This window comes from Octopus sinensis, linkage group LG14 (genome assembly GCF_006345805.1).
Source record: "Octopus sinensis linkage group LG14, ASM634580v1, whole genome shotgun sequence".
NCBI lineage: Eukaryota > Metazoa > Mollusca > Cephalopoda > Octopoda > Octopodidae > Octopus > Octopus sinensis.
In genome coordinates, this window is record NC_043010.1 from 47,914,377 (window position 1) to 47,935,422 (window position 21,046).

Sequence of the window (21,046 nt, forward strand, 5' to 3'; positions counted from 1 at the left end):
GCTGACCGTTCTTGTGGTAATAGAAAAAAATATATATATTCAAGAATAACAAATGTACACAACTTTATGTTCCTATCAGCTGAAATTAAGAAATTCTAATTTATATTGCATTGATTTAATTTGATTCATCACAGGTCTAGTTTTTTTGTAGGAATTGATTGCAGTATATTATTAAATTGCTTCAAAGACTCGGAGGAGGAGAGATGGAAGTTAACATTGATTTCAGCTGGAATTGAGTTCAATACATTAAATAATAATTAAATATCTTAGTCTTAACATTTTGCAGTTTCTTCCACCTAACCTGTAAATATACTTTTATTAAACATAAGTGCATTTTTTGGGTTTGATCTGGCATGTTACTGCTACTCAGAAGGCTGCAAGGTCTGAACTCAGAACACTTAGGAACAAAACTATGAGGTTCAGTGCTCTACAATATGTAACAGTGAACAAGTAGCAACCACTGAAGAAACACCATTGCTAGTCTCATAATTTAACGAACTGGTTGATTTCTCACTTCCACAAGAGATTTATTTTTTGATATGTGTGGATTAGAATAGATTGTTGTTTTTTTCAATGGTTAGAACCCATTTTTGTTTTATCGTTGTAGACATAGTTTCTAAATTAAAAACAAGTGGTGTAACTCAAGTGAGAGAAAATAGTGGATTCAAAAACTGCAGTTTCTTGTACGGTTCTTACATTTGGTATTCAGTTGCAAGGCATTTGGCTATAGTGTTCAGTTGAATATTTGACGTTCCTTCATAAATAGTACCTGTAGAAAAAACAATATTAAGTGATGATTAAATACTAAAAGGTACAGCTCAATTTGGTGTATGTGTGTGTATATGTATATATTGCAAACAACTTGGAGATACAAGTGCTACCAGTTGAAAGCTCTGCATACCAGATGCAAACAAGCTCATGTGGGTCATCAGAGGAGAATGCATGCTGTTTTGAGCCTTCTTCTCAATGTTATTGTGCACCCCAACTCACCGAGATGAGGCCCCACTTGCCAGATTAATTGGTTACTAAGTTTCACTCAATATTCTTCTAGCCATTGCTCATCATCTCTTTTTAATCAAATCCAGTGGCTTGCTTTCTCCACTGTAGTCTGGCTATCATTTATGATGAGTTAGGCCAAACTATATTTTGGAATGTAATAAATATTTGCATATATTCATGCTAAGCCAAAAAGTTTTTGTTTTTCAATTGAAAAGTGAGGATATTTCATATTCCAGCATTATTTCTTTTTTTAGACACAGCAAGGAGAGACAGCTGAAGAGTCTTGTTAGCATGCAGTATTTTCCTATCAATAAAAAGAAATTTGTCAAACTGGCATCTTGTGAATGGAGACAGATATTTCTCAACCATCAAGTACTTGAAAATTGAAATAATCTCTAGCACATTCTAATAGTGGTAATTTTAGTTTATGAAAAGTGAATAGAGATGGAGTGAAAATATTTTATACTATAAAATAAGTCACAAGATACACACCAATTTTGCAATCTCTGAAATATTTTTCAATAGGGTAGTCTTTGGTAAAACCAACTCCACCCATCCATTCTATACACTTTGATGTAGTTTCTGTTGCTGCCTAAAAAAAAGATTTAAAAAAATTCCAGTTAGGAAACAAAAAGCAGAGTAAAAGCAAAACAAACAAATTACTTCAACCACATACAAACTGACTGCATGTGACAGGTTTTAACTTCCACAAACTGTAAAGAGTTAAAGAACCCCTTCGGTCATGAATGACCGTGGGATTGCACCTAGAAAGTTACTTACTCTCTGAGACACAACTCTGGGCAAGATGGTTTATGGAAGACCAGCAGTTGGCCAGGCATAGCATTCTCCCCTCTCTATGCCACCAATGTTATCCAAGGGAAAGGCAAAGGCAGCTACAGCTTGGCACCAGAGATGTCACAACTCATTTCAACAGCTGAGTGAACTGGAGCAACATGAAATAAAGTGTCTTGCTCAAGAACACAACACAAAGCCCAGTCTGGAAATCAAGCTCACATTCATGATTGTGAGCCCGATGCTCTAATCACTGTATAGAGTTATAGAATACGAAAAATATAAAATTTTATAGGACTTAAAGATGCATATTTTTATAAATATAATGTTCTCTATCCACATTTCTTAAAATTATCTTCTTCACCTCCTGTCAAGCCTCAGGGATGTTTAGATAACCTGGGAAAAGTGAAGCTTCTTTCTTAAGTTCACTTTCATCTATCATCAATGACCAAAGAAATTCCAGTCATGACCATCCCACCTTTTTAGGGGTAGAGTTATATCTAAGATTAAAATGATCCAATATATAGCAGAGATAGGCGCAGGAGTGGCTGTGTGGTAAGTAGCTTGCTAACCAACCACATGGTTCCGGGTTCAGTCCCACTGCGTGGCATCTTGGGCAAGTGTCTTCTGCTATAGCCCCGGGCCGACCAATGCCTTGTGAGTGGATTTGGTAGAGGGAAACTGAAAGAAGCCCGTCGTATATATGTATATATATATATATGTGTTTTTGTCCCCCTAGCATTGCTTGACAACCGATGCTGGTGTGTTTACGTCCCTGTCACTTAGCGGTTCAGCAAAAGAGACCGATAGAATAAGTACTGGGCTTACAAAGAATAAGTCCCGGGGTCGATTTGCTCGACTAAAGGCGGTACTCCGGCATGGCCGCAGTCAAATAAAAGTAGTAAAAGAGTATGTGTCCTTCACTTTTTTTAGATGAAGTGTGGTTTGAAGGAGAGTTGGCTGCTATTTCTAGCGTGTCTTTCTGAATGACTTGTCACAAATACTTACCTGTACTGTCGAATAAGTGAAACATTATTTTAAGTTATATGAAGTGTTGTTGACCAACATCTGAACAAAGTGTATTAGATAAAGTGAGATAAATTATGATAGAGTTACACATATATACAATCATACTTACTTACAGCATAGATAGTAACAACACAAAACAACCTCAATGCATGACTAAATATAACAAAATCTAATTATTTTTTCTCTAAGCACACATCTATACATATCTTTATCTTTCTCCTTAAATTCAATCCCCAGTTGTTGTCTAACCCCAGGTCAACCTTGACTGATAACACCTTTAATTAAAAGCATTTCAGGTCAAACCGCCCTATCTTAGTTTCAAACAGTGCATCAAGACTATTAAACAGACTGAATCCTTCACTTTTTAAAATGGTGGAATGCGGCTTGAGGGGAATTTGGCTGCTATTTCTAGCAAGTTGAAAGACTACATACAAACTCCCTCTTGTGTGCTCTAGTCCAGGTTAAATCATGTGAGTCGTAACACATCAACAAGCAGGTATTTTATTTATAGATACTTAAACATCTAAAATAGGTCTGATGGTTAAATTGTTAGGGCATAACTAATCATGTGACCAAATAGACTATTAAATGTTGTTACACATCACTGGTCAAAATGTGCCTTGCATGGCTTTTAACCTTTGAATAATGCTACTCCACTGGCTAGGTGAGCAGGCCAACATTCCCTGCTGATCTAAAGGAGGACTATAGCAATGTGAAATGAAGTGTTTTGCTCAAGAACACAATGCACCACCCAGTCTGGGAATCAAACCCATGATATAGCAATCGTGAGTACAACAGCCTAACCACTTTCACATATGAGGACATACCGTAAATCCTCGAGCATAGTCCGCCCTTGAGTATAATACACAGGGGATTTTTAAGGGGCGGTACCTCTGAAAAACCTAAACCTTGTGTATAATACGTACCCCTTCTCTAACTTGAGTCAAGGAGGTCTATATAACATTCTTGGTTTGTAAAAATGTAAATGGTTACATCCTTTATTATTATTGTATATATAACATAATGCAAACGTGTAGCTTTTGTGTGCATTTTGTTTACAGATAATAAAGAAATAACAGTAATAACGTTTAGTAAATGTTGCTTACTGCAAGTTATGGATGATTCTTTTATGACTTCATTGCTTTCAGGTTTAGCTTAAGGTATTTTTGCGCCCGACATCACAAAATGCATCTGAATAAACATTGCCAGACAGCAAATCAAGACTCAGACACTGCTTAGAAAATATTTTTCATTTTTAATATATAGTACACACTAGGGATTTTGACCTTTAAATTTTGGGGAAAAAATGCAAATTATACTCGAGGATTTATGGTAGGTAATGAATTGATAAAATAACAGAATTGCATTATTAGGCAAGGAATTCTATTCCACTTGCTTATTTCTAATTATTTGCCTGACAAGTTAGTTCTTTTGTCTTACTTCATAATTGATTGGTTGATGCTAGTAAAACATCTAACACCAGTAAATTTCCAAATTTGTAAAATTACTTGACCCAGCAAAACATAAAAAAGAATGGAACTAGATGATATAAATTTGTTCAATAAATAATTTCTTTTTTAACCTCAGATGCAAACAGCTTTGCCATAGCTGCTTCCTTCATAATAGGGAGACCAGCTTCCTTCATTCTGGCAGCATTGTAAACAAGGAGTCGAGCAGCTTCAATCTGTGTAGCAACACGGGATATTTGGTGCTGCATGGACTGAAACAAGACAAAATAGCAAACAGTTAAAAGAATTGGGTAAAGAATAATTAAAACACTGATATTGATATCTAACACAATACTGGTTTCAAATTTTGGCATAAATAAGACCAGCAATTTCAGGAGAGGAGCTACATTGATTAAATTGACTCCAGTGTTCAACTGGTATTTATTTAATCAACTATGGAAGGACGAAAGGCAAAGCCGACTCTGGCAAAATTTGAATCCAACCCAGAAATGTAAAGACAGATGAAATACCGCCAAGTATTTTGCCTGGCATATGACCAAGTGGATAGGGATGCGATGTGGCAGGTGTTGCAGTTGTATGTAGATTGTTGAGAGTTGACATGCAAATTCGTGAAGCGTTCCCTATTTTTCATAGGCGTAGGAGTGGCTGTGGGGTAAGTAGCTTGCTTACAAACCACATGGTTCCGGGTTCAGTCCCACTGCGTGACACCATGGGCAAGTGTCTTCTACTATAGCCTCAGGCTGACCAAAGCCTTGTGAGTGGATTTGGTAGACGGAAACTGAAGGAAGCCCGTCATATATATATGTATGTGTGTGTGTGTATGTTTATGTGTCTGTGTTTGTCCTCCCCTCAACATCACTTGACAACAGATGCTGGTGTGTTTACGTCCCCATAACTTAGCGGTTCAGCAAAAGAGACCGATAAAATAAGTACTAGGCTTACAAAGAATAAGTCCTGGGGTCAATTTGCTCGACTAAATGTGGTGCTCCAGCATGGCCACAGTCAAATGACTGAAACAAGTAGAAGAGTTGTTCAGAGTTTTTATAGAAAAAGAAGGGTGTGTGTTAGGGTGGGTGGTGAAGTGAGTGGTTTGATATGAAGGTGGGGGTTAAGTCTCCATGGCTGTTTAATTTATAAATGGATGGTGTGATGAGAGAGGTAAATGCTAGAACCCTTGGTAAGGGAGCCCAAATTGTGGGAGAAAATGGAGAGAAATGGTAGGTGAGTCAGTTATTGTTTGCTGATGATACAACACTGGTGGCTGATTTGGAAGAATAACTGAGGAGACTGGTGTTAGAGTTTGGAAAAGTGTGTGAGAGGAGGAAACTGAAAGTGAATGTAGCTAAGAGTAAGGTGATGAGATGTTCGAGAGATAGAATGGTTGGTAGGATGGATGTAAGTATAAATGGTGAGATGTTAGAGGTGGTGGGTGTTTTAAGTATCTGGGGTCACATGTGACAGTGGATGGGGGTTGGCTGAGGAGGTGGGATACAGAGTGAGGGAGGGGAGTAAGATACTTGGAGTTGTGAAAGGTATGCTGAGAGATAAAAGGTTGAGTATGAAAGCGAAAAGAGGTGTGTGTGAGGGCGCGATTGTGCCGACAATGTTAGGTGGTCCTGAGACGTGGGGCCATGTAGTGGGACTGAACCTGAAACCATGTGATTGGGAAGTAAACTTCTTAACCACACAGTCATGCTTTCACCATTAGCAAAATAAAAATCATATAGAGACAAAGTAGTTCCTTAAGAGCTGATCACTGTATTATTACTACATCGTAAATATAAGGAAATAGTAAAAAAAAAAAGGAAGAAATCTCACTGACCTGGAAATTCCATATACTTTGTCCAAATTGCTTTCGTTGCATAACATAATCAATAGTGTGAGCTAGACAACCACTAGCCAGACCAATCATCTTGAACAAAATACATAGGATTATAAGTTTTATATATAGATAGATAGATAGACAGATATATAGATTCCCTATATTTCATTACATCACATTACTTATCTCTCTCTATATAAAGCTGAAGTTGTCTGTGTATGGCAGGTTTGGTAGCCTTCAACTAACACTATCTCCTCCGAGACCCTGTGGCACAAGTTGACCAAAATTGAGAGTATGATAGAAGGCGGCTTGCTCTTCCCTCCGTAGAAGAAAAAATTCAAATCGGACCATGTTAACATCAAAAAGGTGCTTTGCTTTTTTCTAGGAAATTCTCTATTTTTTACGATTTTTTGACTGCTGTGTCTCCATTTTTCAGTGTATTTTAACCAGAAAAATGTTCACTTAAAAAGAATAACAAGCTACATAATGCAAAATTTTTACTTTACAAAAATTCCAATTCTAAAGGGTCAAAACAAACCTGAGCAACGCCAGGCGATACTGCTAGTATATATATATATACATATACATGGGGGTGCTAAAAAGTTCCTGGCTTTGGGTAAAAGAAAACACAGGAGGATCAGTTAATTATGATTTTATTCAACATATTATTCCCCTTTGAGATTCACACACTTATTGCAGCGGTCCTTCAGTTTTTGTAAGTCCTGTAAAAGAACTCAGAAAGTTGGGCCTTTCATGATACCCTTAAAGCCAGGAACTTTTCAGCACCCCCTCATATTATACAGAATAAATAGAATAATTTTTGTATAAAGAGACAAATCCATTGGTGCTTTAAAATTCTAAACCTTCAGCTAGTTTTGCCAACGTAAAAAAAAAAAAATCCTATCATCATCACCACCACCACCACCACCATCGTCATCATCATCATCATCAGCAGCAGCAGCAGCATTTTAACATCCACTTTTCCATGCTTGCATGGGCCAGACAGAATTTGTTGGAGCAGATTTTCTATGGTCAGATGCCCTTCCTGTCTTCAAGAAAGGAGGTGATATTTCCCTAGGGCTAGACATTTCATGGAAGACTGGAAATGAAGGACACCACTTGTATGACAGTGACACTTGTTTACAACTACCATGCGATGTCAAGGCAAGGAGACACAAGCATACACACACATATACACTTGCATGAGTGACACTGTCTTAAAAGTGTGTGTGTATGTGTATATACACATGCGTGCATGCACACAAACACACACACAATGAGCTTCTTTCAGTTTCCATCTATCAAATTCACTCGTATGGTTTTAGTCAGCCTGAGGCTATAATAAAAGACGCTTGCCAAAAGTGCTATGTAGTGGGACTAAATTCAAAATCATGTGTTTGGGAAGCAAGCTTCTCAACCACGCAGTCACATCTGTACTGATTAATGAAAAGAAATTTCTTAGTCAGAGAAATAAAAGGTCTGATGAGGTCCAAAATGATTGAAAACACTTGAAAGTGATACTCCAGTATGGCCACAGTCTAATAACTAAAACCAGTAAAAAAAATAAAATAAAATAAAAACACACTATACTAATGACATTTGCAGGAGTACACTGCATGCAAAACCTGACTCGTATTTGAAAAGTGTGATGGTTAGTACCAGCATACATGTGAGAATACAAGTCACTGTAGCATATAGTGTAAATCTGCAAATATCATCATTATCTTACCAAATCCTGCTGCATTTCACATGGAACTTTTGGCCCACAAAAGTTGTCTTGGTGCAGTGGTTCTCAATCATTTTTCGTCTGTGAACCCCCTTTGATTCCCGTTTTATCCTGGTGGACCCCCACAGCCATTCGATGTTTAACCCTTTCATTACCAACCCGGCTGAAACCGGCTTTGGCTCTGTGGTACAAATGTCTTGTTTTCATAAGTTTTGAATTAAACCTTAGTCACAATTTATGTTCCTGACACTAGCTGAATGATAACTAAGTTATTTTACTAAATTCTTTGTTATATTTAAAATTAATTGAAAGAAACACAGAGCATCTCAAAATAAATACAGTAACGAAAGGGTTAAAAACTAGTTTTATAAATACTTCTTTTAAAATTACTATTTTGCTTGTGTTGGTTGAACTTTGTAAGATATTAGAGAAAGAAATCTTGCTGTTTCTTACAATAGATACATCTAAAGCAAGTTTTTCACGTACCATAATATACTACTGTAGGTCCCCAATTTAATATTTTGCTTAATGTTTTAGTGTGAATTTGTTTTTTTTTAACTGTAAAGTTTGACCTGAAAACTGACATGTATGCTGGAAAATATAGTTGCTCATTATATAACCCATAAGCTATCACATTTCTTCAGACACAACTTACAATTCTGGAACCAAAAAAAGAAAGGGAAAAGTTTTTTAAAAAATTTCTTAAATTTAATACAAACCTGAGATCCAATGGCAATTCTTCCTTCATTAAGAATACCTATAGCATATTTATAGCCATGACCAATAGTTCCAAGTATGTTTTCTTCTGGAACCTAAAAATTAAAACAGATTAAGAATTGTTTATAACTGATGTTATTTAAACCAACCATATCTGGCCCAAACATTCTACCTATTTTATCTTCAGACCAGCCAGATCCAGCCTCTCACACCTACCCTGAAATGTCATTCTCAAAATAAACAATCGTAACTTTAAAATCTCAATGCTACAAGGTAATGCATGATTGATTCAAAACACTGTGAATAAATAAGCATTACATTTGACAGAGTAATCTGAATGCTAGAGGATTAAACCTTAAATTTTAGTAGATGTTGTTTAGCCCCAGGTTAACCATAATCTGAGTGGATCTCTGATCAAAGAACCTTCAGCTATGAACTTCCTTTAAATTACATAATATAATGCATCCTTCTTTTCTAAGACAGTAAGGTAAAATTTCAAAGAGATTTTTACTGCTATTTCTAATAATTCAATCAGCTGCATAGTGGATCTCTCTGGTAGACATACTATCATAACAGTGAAAACTGGTAGACATACTATCATACTGCTGGCATCAGTTGTTAGTTGTCAGAGCACTGCATCCTTCAAAACTTCCGTGCTTTCTGAGATTCGCCAACACTATACCTGATTTTCCCCACTTTCATACACACGCAAGCATGTATCTGACTCATACACTGTTTGCTTTCCAGACATTTGTACATTACTGCATATACTTTATATGCACTTTTGACAAGTTGTGGTGCACCTGAGCACTGTATACAATAATTTCATTATATTATAATTCAGCCTTTAAATTTGGTGTAACAAGTTTTAATCACACCCTTTAGTTGAGTTAACTTTCTATTTGTAAGCATCTCCTTTGAATTAGGTATATTGTCTCAGGTTAATGATATTCTTTCTGGTATGCTAGTACCGAAGATCAGACAGTGTGTTTCTAGATGACTTTTTAATTACCATAATCAATCATTCAAAATGTCTCACTTTACCTTTACATTATCAAAATGAACCATACAAGTGCTGGATGCTCGGATTCCTAATTTGTCTTCTTTTTTGGCCACTGTTAACCCTTCAGCGTCTTTTTCAACTATAAAGCATGTGATACCTCGATAACCCTGAAAATATTATGAAATATTTTTTTAAAGAGAGACATTTTAAGACATACAAAAATATAAAATTTTGTTATTTCAATTGATATTGGGTTTGATAAAGTACTATTTATACATATCCAGGTTAATTAAATTGTATCTTCCCACCTATTTATGATCTTGTGCTTATGTGATAAACTAATATGTAACAAGTGAATATCTATGGAAGCAACGTGTGGTGATCAGAAAAGATCTACTGCAATCCACAGCCACACAGGAAGTAAAGTACAGTGAAAACTGAGGAGAGGAGGGATTAATTGAAAGATGAGCAATAGGTACGGTTAAAAGAGAAACATGGATAACAGTGGTTTGTGCAATAGACAGATGAGTGTAATGTGAGTGGCAATGAGGGAAGGAGAGTAATATTGGATGAGAGAGGGGCAAGAGGCTATCAGAGAGATCAATGATGTAGACTCGACAGTAAGCATATATATATATATATATATATAGATAGATAGATAGATAGATAGATATGTGATTATGATGTCACATTCGTTATATATATATATATAGATAGATAGATAGATAGATAGATAGATAGATAGATAGATAGATAGATAGATAGATAAATAGATATGTGATTATGATGTCACATTCATTGAAAGCATGCAAAATAATCTGGAAAAGAAAAAGAAAACACACAAAACAAAACCCTGTTGCTGGAAAACTCAGAGTTCCCCAAGGTCACGGGTAGTCTAGTATTATATAGAGATGATATTTATATAGATATTATTGAAAATAAAAACTATTGAATAGAATATTTGAATAAATATTGTGCATATAATACTAATAAATAACAGCATATAATATTAACACTAGACAATAATAATAATCCTTTTTTACTATAAGTGCAAGGCCTGAAATTTTGGGGGAGGGGGTAAGTCGATTTCATCGACCCCCAGTGTTTCACCAGTACTTAATTTATCGACCCCAAAAGGATGAAAGGCAAAGTCGACCCTAGCAGCATTTGAACTCAGAAATTGAAGACAGAAGGAATACTGCTAAACATTTCGCCTGGTCTTTTTGACAATAACTGATTTGTAGAGAGATCTGTATCGAGGGAGATATGGGAATAAATCCAACAGAACCTTGACCTCAATGCTGTCTAACAATTTACCAAAACAAAGATACTTACTGCTTCAGGATTGACATTTGCCATCACTAAAAACACACCAGCATGTTCAGCATTTGTAATCCACATCTTACTGCCATTAATAATATAGTAGTCGCCTTGTTTCACAGCTGATGTTTTCAAAGCAAAAGCATCGGAACCAGCTCCTGGTTCTGATAAACAGAAACTTCCAACCTGGTTAAAAGAAAAAAAAAAAAAAGGAAAAGTAGAAAAATTAATTTCAGTGTCTTTTTAATTCACTTTTATTACTTTATATCTAATTTTCTTCATTTCAGCAATTGTTTAGACATGTGGCATACATTAGGTGTAAATTATATCATTTTTCTTGCTCGCATTTTACCATGTAATATATATATATATATATATAATATATGTATGTATGTATGTATGTATGTGTGTTGTGTGTGTGTGTGTGTGTGTAAAGTCCCCCTTCACTCATACATGACCATGGGATAGCACCAAAATGTTACCCTGCAAGGCACAAGTCCAAAGAAGGTTGTTTATGGAAGGCCAGCAGTCGCCCATGTATACTAGCCTCTCCTCTCCAAGCCACTGATGTTATCCAACGGAAAGGCAAATGCCAATACAGCTTGACACCAGTGATGTTACAACTCATTTCTACAGCTGTATGTGTGTGTGTGAGTTTGTCCCCTGTCACCACTTGACGATCGGTGTTTGTTTTGTCCCATTAACACAGTATTTCAGTAAAAGAAACTGATGGACTAAGTACCAGGCTTAAAAATAAGTGCTGGGATTGATTCATTTGGTTAAAACTTTACATGGTCATGCTCCAACATAATCATAAACCAAAGACTGAAACAAGTAAAAGATAAAAAGAAAAGTACAAACGGACCGTATCACTTGTCAATCGAGGCAGGTACTTTTCTTTGTGAGCTGGAGAAGCATGACTTCGAAATACAGCATTGACAACCGTGTTGTGTACATCCACCATAGCACTAACTGCTGGATCAACTTTAGCCAGTTCTTCTATCACCAGGTTAGCAACAAAGAATGATGAGCCAGTGCCACCATACATTGGATCAATATCTATTCCCATTAACTGAAAAGAAAAAAAAAATTGGTTTCAAATTTTAGCACAAGGCCAGAAAGTTCAGGAGTAGGGATAAACTGATTACATCAACCCCAGCTAGGTTTCTTTCTCTGACGTTTTCAATCTATACAAGTTAATGTGTGAAAAACAAAATAAGAATTTTGAAGACTGGGGCTTATTTTATTGACCCCGAAAAGATGAAAGGCAAAGTTGACCTTGACATCATTTGAACTCAGATCTCAGAACATAAAGATGGACGAAATACTGCTAAGCATTTTTCCCGATGCAGTAATAATTCTGCCAGTTTGCCACCTTAGAAAAAATATTGCAGGTGTGACTGTGTGGTAAGAAGCTTGCTTCCCTGCCATGTGGTTCTGGGTTCAGTCCCACTGCAAGGCACCTAGGGCAAGTGTCTTCTATTACAGCCTCGGGTCAACCAAGGCTTTGTGAATGGATTTGGTAGATGGAAACTAGATTCATAGGACTTGACATTTTTTCATCTTTTTGAGATGTTGCAGTTTCAATTACCAAACAGTTTATTTAAGGTGCTGACAGTCCCATTCTTTAAGTTTCAGATGCTCTGTGACAATGAGGTGAATTTCTTCTATTTCTGAAGATGGGGATATGTTGTGTGGGCCAGTTCTTGAATGCATTTTCTATAAGCCAATATAATTTCTCTGTATATCATCTTCAGATAACATCTTAGTTAGGTACACAAGTACCTTTGAAAATTAATTGTTGCCATGCAGATAGATATCGTGTTACTGTAGTAGCACTCTGGTGGTGGATTTCGACTTGTTCTTTGCAATGCAGTTAGCCTATCTACTTTAAGCTATAAGTGAGGTCTAAAAATGTCAAGTCCTTTAGAGTTATAATACAGTTAAACATTCTACTGTCATTTATCTTGTACTGAATTGCTAGTGATTGTGATTCCTTATAAATTTTGTTATGTGATTGCTTTTTATTAGTATGCTTTTGTTATATTGCAACCACATGTTTTTAGGTTCAATCCCATTGGGCAGGTGTTTTCCATTTTAGCTCCGGGTTGACTAATACCTTGTGAGTGAATCTGGTAGACAGAAACTGGGGAAGCCTGTCATTTACATGTGTGTGTGAGTGTCTTTGTGTTTGTCACACACCATTACTACTTGGTTGGTGTTGGTTTGTTTACATCCCCGTAACTTAGCAGTTTGGCAAAAGATAGCGATAGAGTAAAGTACTAGACTTAAAAATAAGTATTGGGGTCAATTTGTTCAACTAACCCTTTCATGTAATGCTCCAGCAAGGCCATAGTTCAATGACTGAAACAAGTAAAGGTTGTTTGAGGTACCACATTTCATCCCTTGACAGTAAATATGTAGATATAACCTAAGTCTCTTACAAGTTTTTACATCTGCAATTAGATTTTGGAAGTTGTCTGTATACTTTCAAAATCTTACCATTTTATTATGTTGATGAAGAGTAACTGTGATTTACATATTTATTTCCATTAAATCAAATTCATCCTTTTATAATTCCCAAGTGTTTACTTGGAGGGGAACGTGTTTAATTATGATTTCTGCAACATTAAGCATGAAGGAAATGAAGTTTCTTATGGACAGGATATTAATCTAACACAAATATAGGCTTAATTATTTACCAGCAAGACTGTTTAAGCCACAGGCAAAGAAAGACAACATAAAACCTGTAGTAAGATGTTAACTCACAACTCATTAGCTGGTAATATATGAAAAGCTCCTTCCATTTAACAATTAGTTGTATGCTTATTTATTTTCCCTACAAATGAAAAACAGATGGGAACAGAATCCTCATCCTCTTCAAGCATTTGGTCCTCATACAGAAATCCAGTAGGTTAATCTATGGTTTACTGATTTTCAGCTACTTATGCTGAACACATAGGTTGCAAGCCCCTGTATCACAAGACTACAAGCAGCATAGTGTTGAGTGTGGCAGAAGTATGTAAACTAGAGAGACAGAAAAGCAACTATCAGATAGTGTTGTTTTAAATATAGAATAGTTACAGACTCTTCTTTTACAGACTCCAATCATTATACTATAATCATAGTGGAATACAGTCTTTGAAATACATAAATGAAGGCATGTAATTGTTCATATGCACAGCACCATTTTAATTCGAATAGATGAGTACCTTAATCACTGTTCTCTTACAAGGTACATGTTCACCATGGGATCTATCATGATAGTGCACACATTCTGATGAGCAGGCTAACATTTTGGTATAAGCAGTCCACTGTGTTGCTGGCTGTCATAGTCACCAGGCCCAGTGCAAGTGCACTCTCTCTCTCTCTCTCCCACTCTATATATATATATATTATATATATATATATATATATATATATATATATATAATTATTTGAGAGAATATTATTCCTAACTTACAGGGAAAAATTCAATTTAGAAATACTAAATCAAATTTCACAAAATATAATATAGTTGGTGTAATTTAATTGTTCATTTTCAATTGATAAAAGGTTGTTTTCCTAATTTATATATATATATATAGCACATAAATCTTCACTATCTAAGCTTTGTGTCAACTCTATATGCTTAGAAGTGGTTTTGAAATCAAAGTTCCCTTTAAATTTTTACTTCTTTATTATGACACTTACTCCATTTTCAAACATGGCATCAATGACTGACTGGTCCATTCTGCTATTTTCATCCATTTCTTTCACAAGTGGTTGAATCACTTCAATAGCCAACCGACCAACTGCACAAAGAAACAATATACATTTATGTAGTGTGTGAATATATACTTATATGTATATCATCAACATCATCATTTGAACATCAATTTCTCTAGCCTTGTATGGATGGGTTAGATGTGTTTCTTCTATAGTGTATTGCTAATTGTTTAAGCCTTATATCATGTCAGTGTTCTGAAAGTTAACCTTATGACAAATCTAGCCTTCAACCAACAACACTTTCTGAAACACTACCTACTATCCATTTGATTTGTATACACATATATCCAATGAATTTTTTTATTTAATGTTTACTGTTTCTGTGTATTTCAGACTGGCCCAGGCAATTTTGTATTGGAAATGACACGAGTGCGTGGCATAGACATATCATAAAAATGAATGGTGAAACACATGTAGTGATGTCATTCTTCAGTGTGCGTGTGCAGGGCTGGAACCTTCTGGAAAGGCCTAAGGAAGTTCCCTCATGCACATGCGCTAAAAACTGGGTGAAAAAATTCTATCGCATTCCTTGTCAGCGTCGGTGACTTGAGACATGGCTATTGAAGAGAGAAGACGTGTTTAACGTGTTATCAGCCTATGCTCCTGTCCCAGACGCTTGGGATTTGACTGGCTCTGTTGCTGCTGGACTTTTTGTGAGGTTTATCTTTACAAATGTTTAACTTCAGTTTTGCTGTATCTACACCAAGTGGTTTCCAGTTTACCAACGTGCCTTCTTTATGTAAATAACGAAATAAAGTGTAATATTTTCTAAGGTTGCTTTCTTGTTCCTGACGCCGGTAGTTTTTGGAAACAAAGAAGGAAATTGTGTTGCACCCAAACAGTGCAAAAGACACAACCTGTTCCAGACGGTTCCTTTACACACACATCTGTCACTCTCACAGTTGCTTCCATCACTTTCCTATACTCTCTTTTAGTCACACTCTCTCATACATATACCATATGTTAAAATTAGTTGTAGGATGATATCTACCTGTGTCCCGCATCATTTCTTCCTCTTCTGATAATTTGTTCAGAGGCAGATGCTTATCCACTGTGGCGGAATGAAGATCTGCAGCTGGAGTAGACATCTTTCTTGAAGGAGTGACATGTTGTGCAGAAAATGGTAATGCTAGCCCTTTTCTAACAGCAGTGGATGACCACATTCTGCAGACATTTTGAGGCTTGATATTTTTCCAGAGAGCAGGACAAAGGGCCAACTGTAAAATAAATTTAAAAAATAAACAAACAATAACAACAACAATAATAATGGTTTCAGATTTTGCCACAAAGGCAGCAATTTGTGGGGATGGGATGAGTCTATTACAATGACCCCTGTCTTCAACTGGTACTTATTTTATTGACCCTGAAAGGATGAAAGGAAAAGTCGACCTTGGCAGAATTTGAACTCAGAATGTAGCAACGGGTGAAATACTGCTAAGCATTTCGTCCAGCATGCTAATGATTCTGCCAGCTTGCTGCCTTAAATAATAACAACAACAACAACAACTGAAAAAAGTATAATAATTCATTTTGATAAAATTATTAGGATTAACATCCACTTTTCCATGCTTGCATGTGTCAGATTTTCTATGGCCAGATGTCTTTCCTTTTGCCAAACCTTACCTGTCCTTCTTAACGTTGTCAACATCATCTCTCTACGTACACAGCTCAGCAAGCAACTCATCCAGGTTCCAACACTTCACTGTTCATGAATTACTTCACCACAGATCAACAGAGAATATTCAACCTGCATGAACTCCTGTATCAAGGCAGCAGCATCACAGCCTTGACTTCACGTACAAGATGTACCTGTAACCAGATCAGTATCATGGCCACGACTTCTTGATTCAGTATTTCAACTACCCTGTACTCTTGACTACGAACTGGTATTCATCTTTCTTGTATCTATGACCTTACTTCTCACTTCAATGGCTACAGACACTTTCACTGTCTCCTTATCGCCAGCCTTAAATGTACTTAAAACACATGCATATATCTATGCTTATGCACACACATACATTTTGTTCTCATGACAGCCTGTCTATTATTCTGTATACATGACACACACACAGACACATGTTAACATCAATAAATATTCTCTTAATCATTCTTCTGCAGTTGTGTCTCTTTTCCATCTGCCAACTAAATGGTTCTATCAATTTTCTCTTTATTGTAAGGGCTGTGTGATGTGGTATTAAAGAGCTATTCTTGTACCTCACATCACACAGCACCTTCACAATATTTTTGGGGGTGCACGCAAGCAAAACAGTAAATTGGGGATCCATAGTAGTTCATTAAGGGTCTATGAACAAATTTTGCTTTAGACATATTTATTGCAAGAAACGGCTAGGCTTTACGCAGATCAACCTATACAAGTTAATGTGTGAAAAACAAAATAGGAATTTTGAAGAAGCATCTATAAAGCTAGTTTTTAAACCTCGAATGGCTATGGGGGTCCATCAGAATAAAATAGTAATCAAGGTGGTCCACAGCTAAAAAAAAATGATTAAGAATCCTTGATCTAAACTCTTGTTACACATCTGTAAATTCTTATATCATTCCTGTAGTGCCTCAAACTTTCAACCTTATACTGAACATGTTCAATTCTTTCACCTGATAACTCTATAACTGCATGTTCTTTGACCACTAACCTCTAACAAACACTGAACATGAAATGCTATAACCTTCACTTTGTTTTTATCTCTATTACCTGTCATTCTATTATTAAAATTTATAAACTGGCAGCCAGCTGGCAGAATCATTAGCACCCTGGACAAAATGCTTAACGGCATTTCTTCTGATTTTACGTTCTGAGTTCAAATTCCACCAAGGTCAATTTAGCCTTTTATACATTCAGGGTCAATAAAATAAGTGCTAAACAAGTACAGGGGCCAATGTAATCAACTAACCCCCTGTTCCGAATATGCAAAAAAAACACGTTTTCAAAACTTTTGATCCCTCACTCCCCAGTTTTTAATTTTTAACTTTTTTCGAAAATTTTGTTTTCAATCTACGTGGAAAAATACGGAGATTAAGAATGTAGGGGGAAAAAAATTTTAATTTCAAATTTTTTATGAAAAACGTCAAAATTGAGCCACATCCAGCTGTTTAAAAGTGAAAATGAACGGCTGTTTAGTCTGTTTCCGCAGACGTAGATTTATAGAGAAACAGCAAAAAGACCACGGCATGTGAAACCCTCACCACGAAACTTGATATGCTAAAAATAACAGCTAAATGTCTGGAGAATTTTTGTGCCTGTGTTTGTGCGCGCGCGCAAGTTTCTACAGCTTATCCGAATGAACAGAGAATGAATTACACAAAATACCTGTCGTATATGTCAGTTTCGTTTTTTTTTTTTGATTTTTTTTTCGCTCTAAAGGTCAGTTTAGTGGGGGGGGGGGGTGAATGTCCTCCAGTTGCACCGAAAAAAAATTCTCGTTTATATCATGCTTTTTGTTTTTTGAAAGGCCTCTTTTGTACAAATTTCGTCCCAACTCAATTGTCGTGTACCCAATAACTATTCTTGTTCCCCGTTTAGAAACGTCTGTAGCAGACAGTATTGGCGAATCTATTTATTATTATGTTTCCTACTAGATAAGATCAAGTTTACTTGGTAGCGAAGGTTGCTTGTTTCTATGTAAGGAACACTAACCGGTGCAGAGAATTGTAAATATTATATTAAGAACGTAAACAAGTCGAACAGAACACATTCTACTACGTAGTCAGAAGGTCAATGTGTGCTGGGGTAGTATAATTATGTAATGTTATGGTTAGGTTTTCATCTTAAAAACACAAAATGCAGGTGTGCGTGTTAATCTTTAGTCAGATTGTATGTAGTTGCTCGTTATTTATTCTCTAAATTAGATAACATTGTATTTATTCCGAACAAGGTGTAGCAACAATAAAAAAAAAGGCTTCTTAGAAACTTGTGGTTTACATAATCAGATCTTACTGGCAAACACAACACAAGTTCGCAAAAATTTTCTGATAACTCCGTAAAATAGATTCCGCCAATAACAAAATAAACAAGTTATACACGTATTTCATTAGCTTCATACGTATTTATAAGTTGTAGAAATGAATATCCCAACCACATCATAAGAAATATTGTTGAACAGACACTTTCAAATCTCTTTGAATTATATATGAAAAAAAAACCTATGGAAGAACTACAGGTACGTTGTAGACATACGTTTCCCACTTGATGATCAAAGACATTGAGTTCGACAGTATAATTGATATTTAGCTCTCGATTAGACTTATAATCAAATGCATTGCAGCGAAGCACTTCCTAATTTTTCCGGGTTACATTGTCCATTGCACCCTTCTTAGTAAAAGACGAAAGGGTTTCAGGGGAAGTCTTGACCGGTTTGATCTTAGAGTAATTTTGCTGCTATTTCTAATGTGTCGGGCGACAGCATAAATACTCATGCGTTGATTCATACAACAGAAGAAATAGATATTGAAGACTAACTGTTAAAACAAAATAATTTACCGATAATTGCTATTCCAACAAAATAAGTTACTCATAGTATAACTGATTTTGTTTTAAGAAACAAGTAAAAATTTACATTACAGTGATGCTTGACAGTCTGATAAGGAAAATCTTCCCCTTATCAGGCTGTTAAGCATCATTGTAAATACATATATCACGTTTTCATTCTCAAATTAATTAAGAACTCAACAGAGATAAGAGGAAAGGTAAGAATTTCAGGCTATTATAATATAACACGTGGGATAAACTAATTGTTTACATTTTCAATTCGGAAATTAATGTGCCTTTTGTTTTTACTTCCCTTCAATAATATCTGTAGGTTAATAAAATAAAAGCAATATGCGCTTATATTTAAGTAGTTTAGCTATAATTATGAGCAGAACATACCTTGCCGAAGTAAAACATCGCCATTTCACACTGTTTTTGTCGGTTGTACAGAATAGTGGAATATTATCAACGAACACGTTACTATTGAAAACTCGTATTCTATAATTCTGTCTGAATGAGAATGTGAAACAGCAGGAATCCACTTGCGTCAGTTGATAGAGGTAAGGCAGCTGTTTATTATTTTTTTTAATACTTTATAACATATATATATATATATATTTTTATATGCATATATATATATTTATATGTATATATATATATATATATTATATGTATATATATATATTTATATGTATATATAATATATATATATATGTATATATAATATATATATATATATATATATGTATATAATATATATATATATATGTATATATTATATATATATATATATGTATATTATATATATATATATAGATGTATATATATATATATGTATATAATATATATATATATATATATATATAATATATATATATATATGTATATATATATAATATATGTATATATATATATATATTATATATATATATGAGAGAGAGAGAGAGACTTTGTGTGTAATTCCAAGAGGCACTAAAGCAGACGAGTTAATAGCTTGCTATAAATCATCTTATTTGTGGAGACAGGTAACATGAATGAGCCTAACCAAGACTGTAAGAGCTATAGCTTTGGATGATTATTTGACTGAAGAATTTGCTCAAATTTTACTGGAACTCACAGAAGTTAGGGTACCCCTTGATAAATATAATTGTTCAGATACATCTCTAATTAGTACATTAGCTTCATCATTAAAATAGAATTTTCAGAACCAACAGCAAAACCGTACATACATACATGGAAAGGCAATATAGATCCCTCAAAATAGATATCAATATAAACAATAAGCTATTGGATTGCATTTCAGGAAATGCACAGATTTTAAAATCTGTTGATTCAATTCGAAATGCAGCAGAGGCTGTCGACAATTCTGTTGAATTCTCAAACTCCCTGGAACATCCTGGATTTCCAGCACACAAACTTCTATTAAAAGTAGGAACCATCACCATACTACTATGGAATCATGATCATCTTTGGGTGTGTAAGGAGACTGAACAGGGGGTTAAAGAATTAAAGTCTCATATTATTCAGGTTGCTGTTTTGATTGGTTGTTCGACAGGAGTATATGGTTTTTACATCCAAAAGGCATACTTCAACATGTGTGCTTCCACTGAATTTGTTTCCTCATAACTTTCAGAAAAAATGTGTTTTTTTTTGTAATGAAATGTTCTACAAATACCTTTCAGAGTATGTAGATTACGATTATATTGGAATTTAATATGAAAAAGAAAATTGGTAAGCCCACACACATACATAATAACACACATCATATACATCTACAAATTGAAACATGAAATTTTGAAAAAAATTGTGATGTGTGTCAGTATGTATGTGGATGAGCCCACCAATTTTTTTCTCATTTTTTTTCATATTAAATAATCATATAATCATAATTTATACACTCTGAAAGGTATTTGTAGTA

General features: G+C 35.2%; 1 protein-coding gene across 1 annotated transcript; it reads right to left on the reverse strand.

The window, feature by feature from the left end:
• Positions 1 to 147: 147 nt before the first annotated feature.
• Positions 148 to 19,687, reverse strand: LOC115219213 (short/branched chain specific acyl-CoA dehydrogenase, mitochondrial). The gene is made up of 11 exons (XM_029789347.2): positions 19,528 to 19,687; positions 15,637 to 15,862; positions 14,571 to 14,671; positions 11,743 to 11,949; positions 10,893 to 11,063; positions 9,599 to 9,724; positions 8,557 to 8,649; positions 6,112 to 6,201; positions 4,403 to 4,540; positions 1,492 to 1,591; positions 148 to 769 (listed from the first exon to the last, which is right to left on the reverse strand). Exons 1-11 carry the CDS (start codon positions 19,549 to 19,551, stop codon positions 693 to 695), a joined length of 1,353 nt encoding a protein of 450 aa, XP_029645207.1. The 5' UTR covers positions 19,552 to 19,687; the 3' UTR covers positions 148 to 692.
• Between the last annotated feature and the right edge of the window lie 1,359 nt (positions 19,688 to 21,046).

What these genes read in the sequence shown, in the direction of transcription:
- LOC115219213 (XM_029789347.2), bottom strand. Translation starts at nt 19,551, where the DNA reads ATGGCGATGTTTTACTTCGGCAAG. An exon ending in ATGCCATGTTTGAAAATGGA is followed by an intron (nt 11,950 to 14,570) that starts GTAAGTGTCATA and finishes TTTTCTTTTCAG; the next exon opens with TTAATGGGAATAGATATTGA. An exon ending in TTTCAGAGATTGCAAAATTG is followed by an intron (nt 770 to 1,491) that starts GTGTGTATCTTG and finishes TTTTTTCTACAG; the next exon opens with GTACTATTTATGAAGGAACG.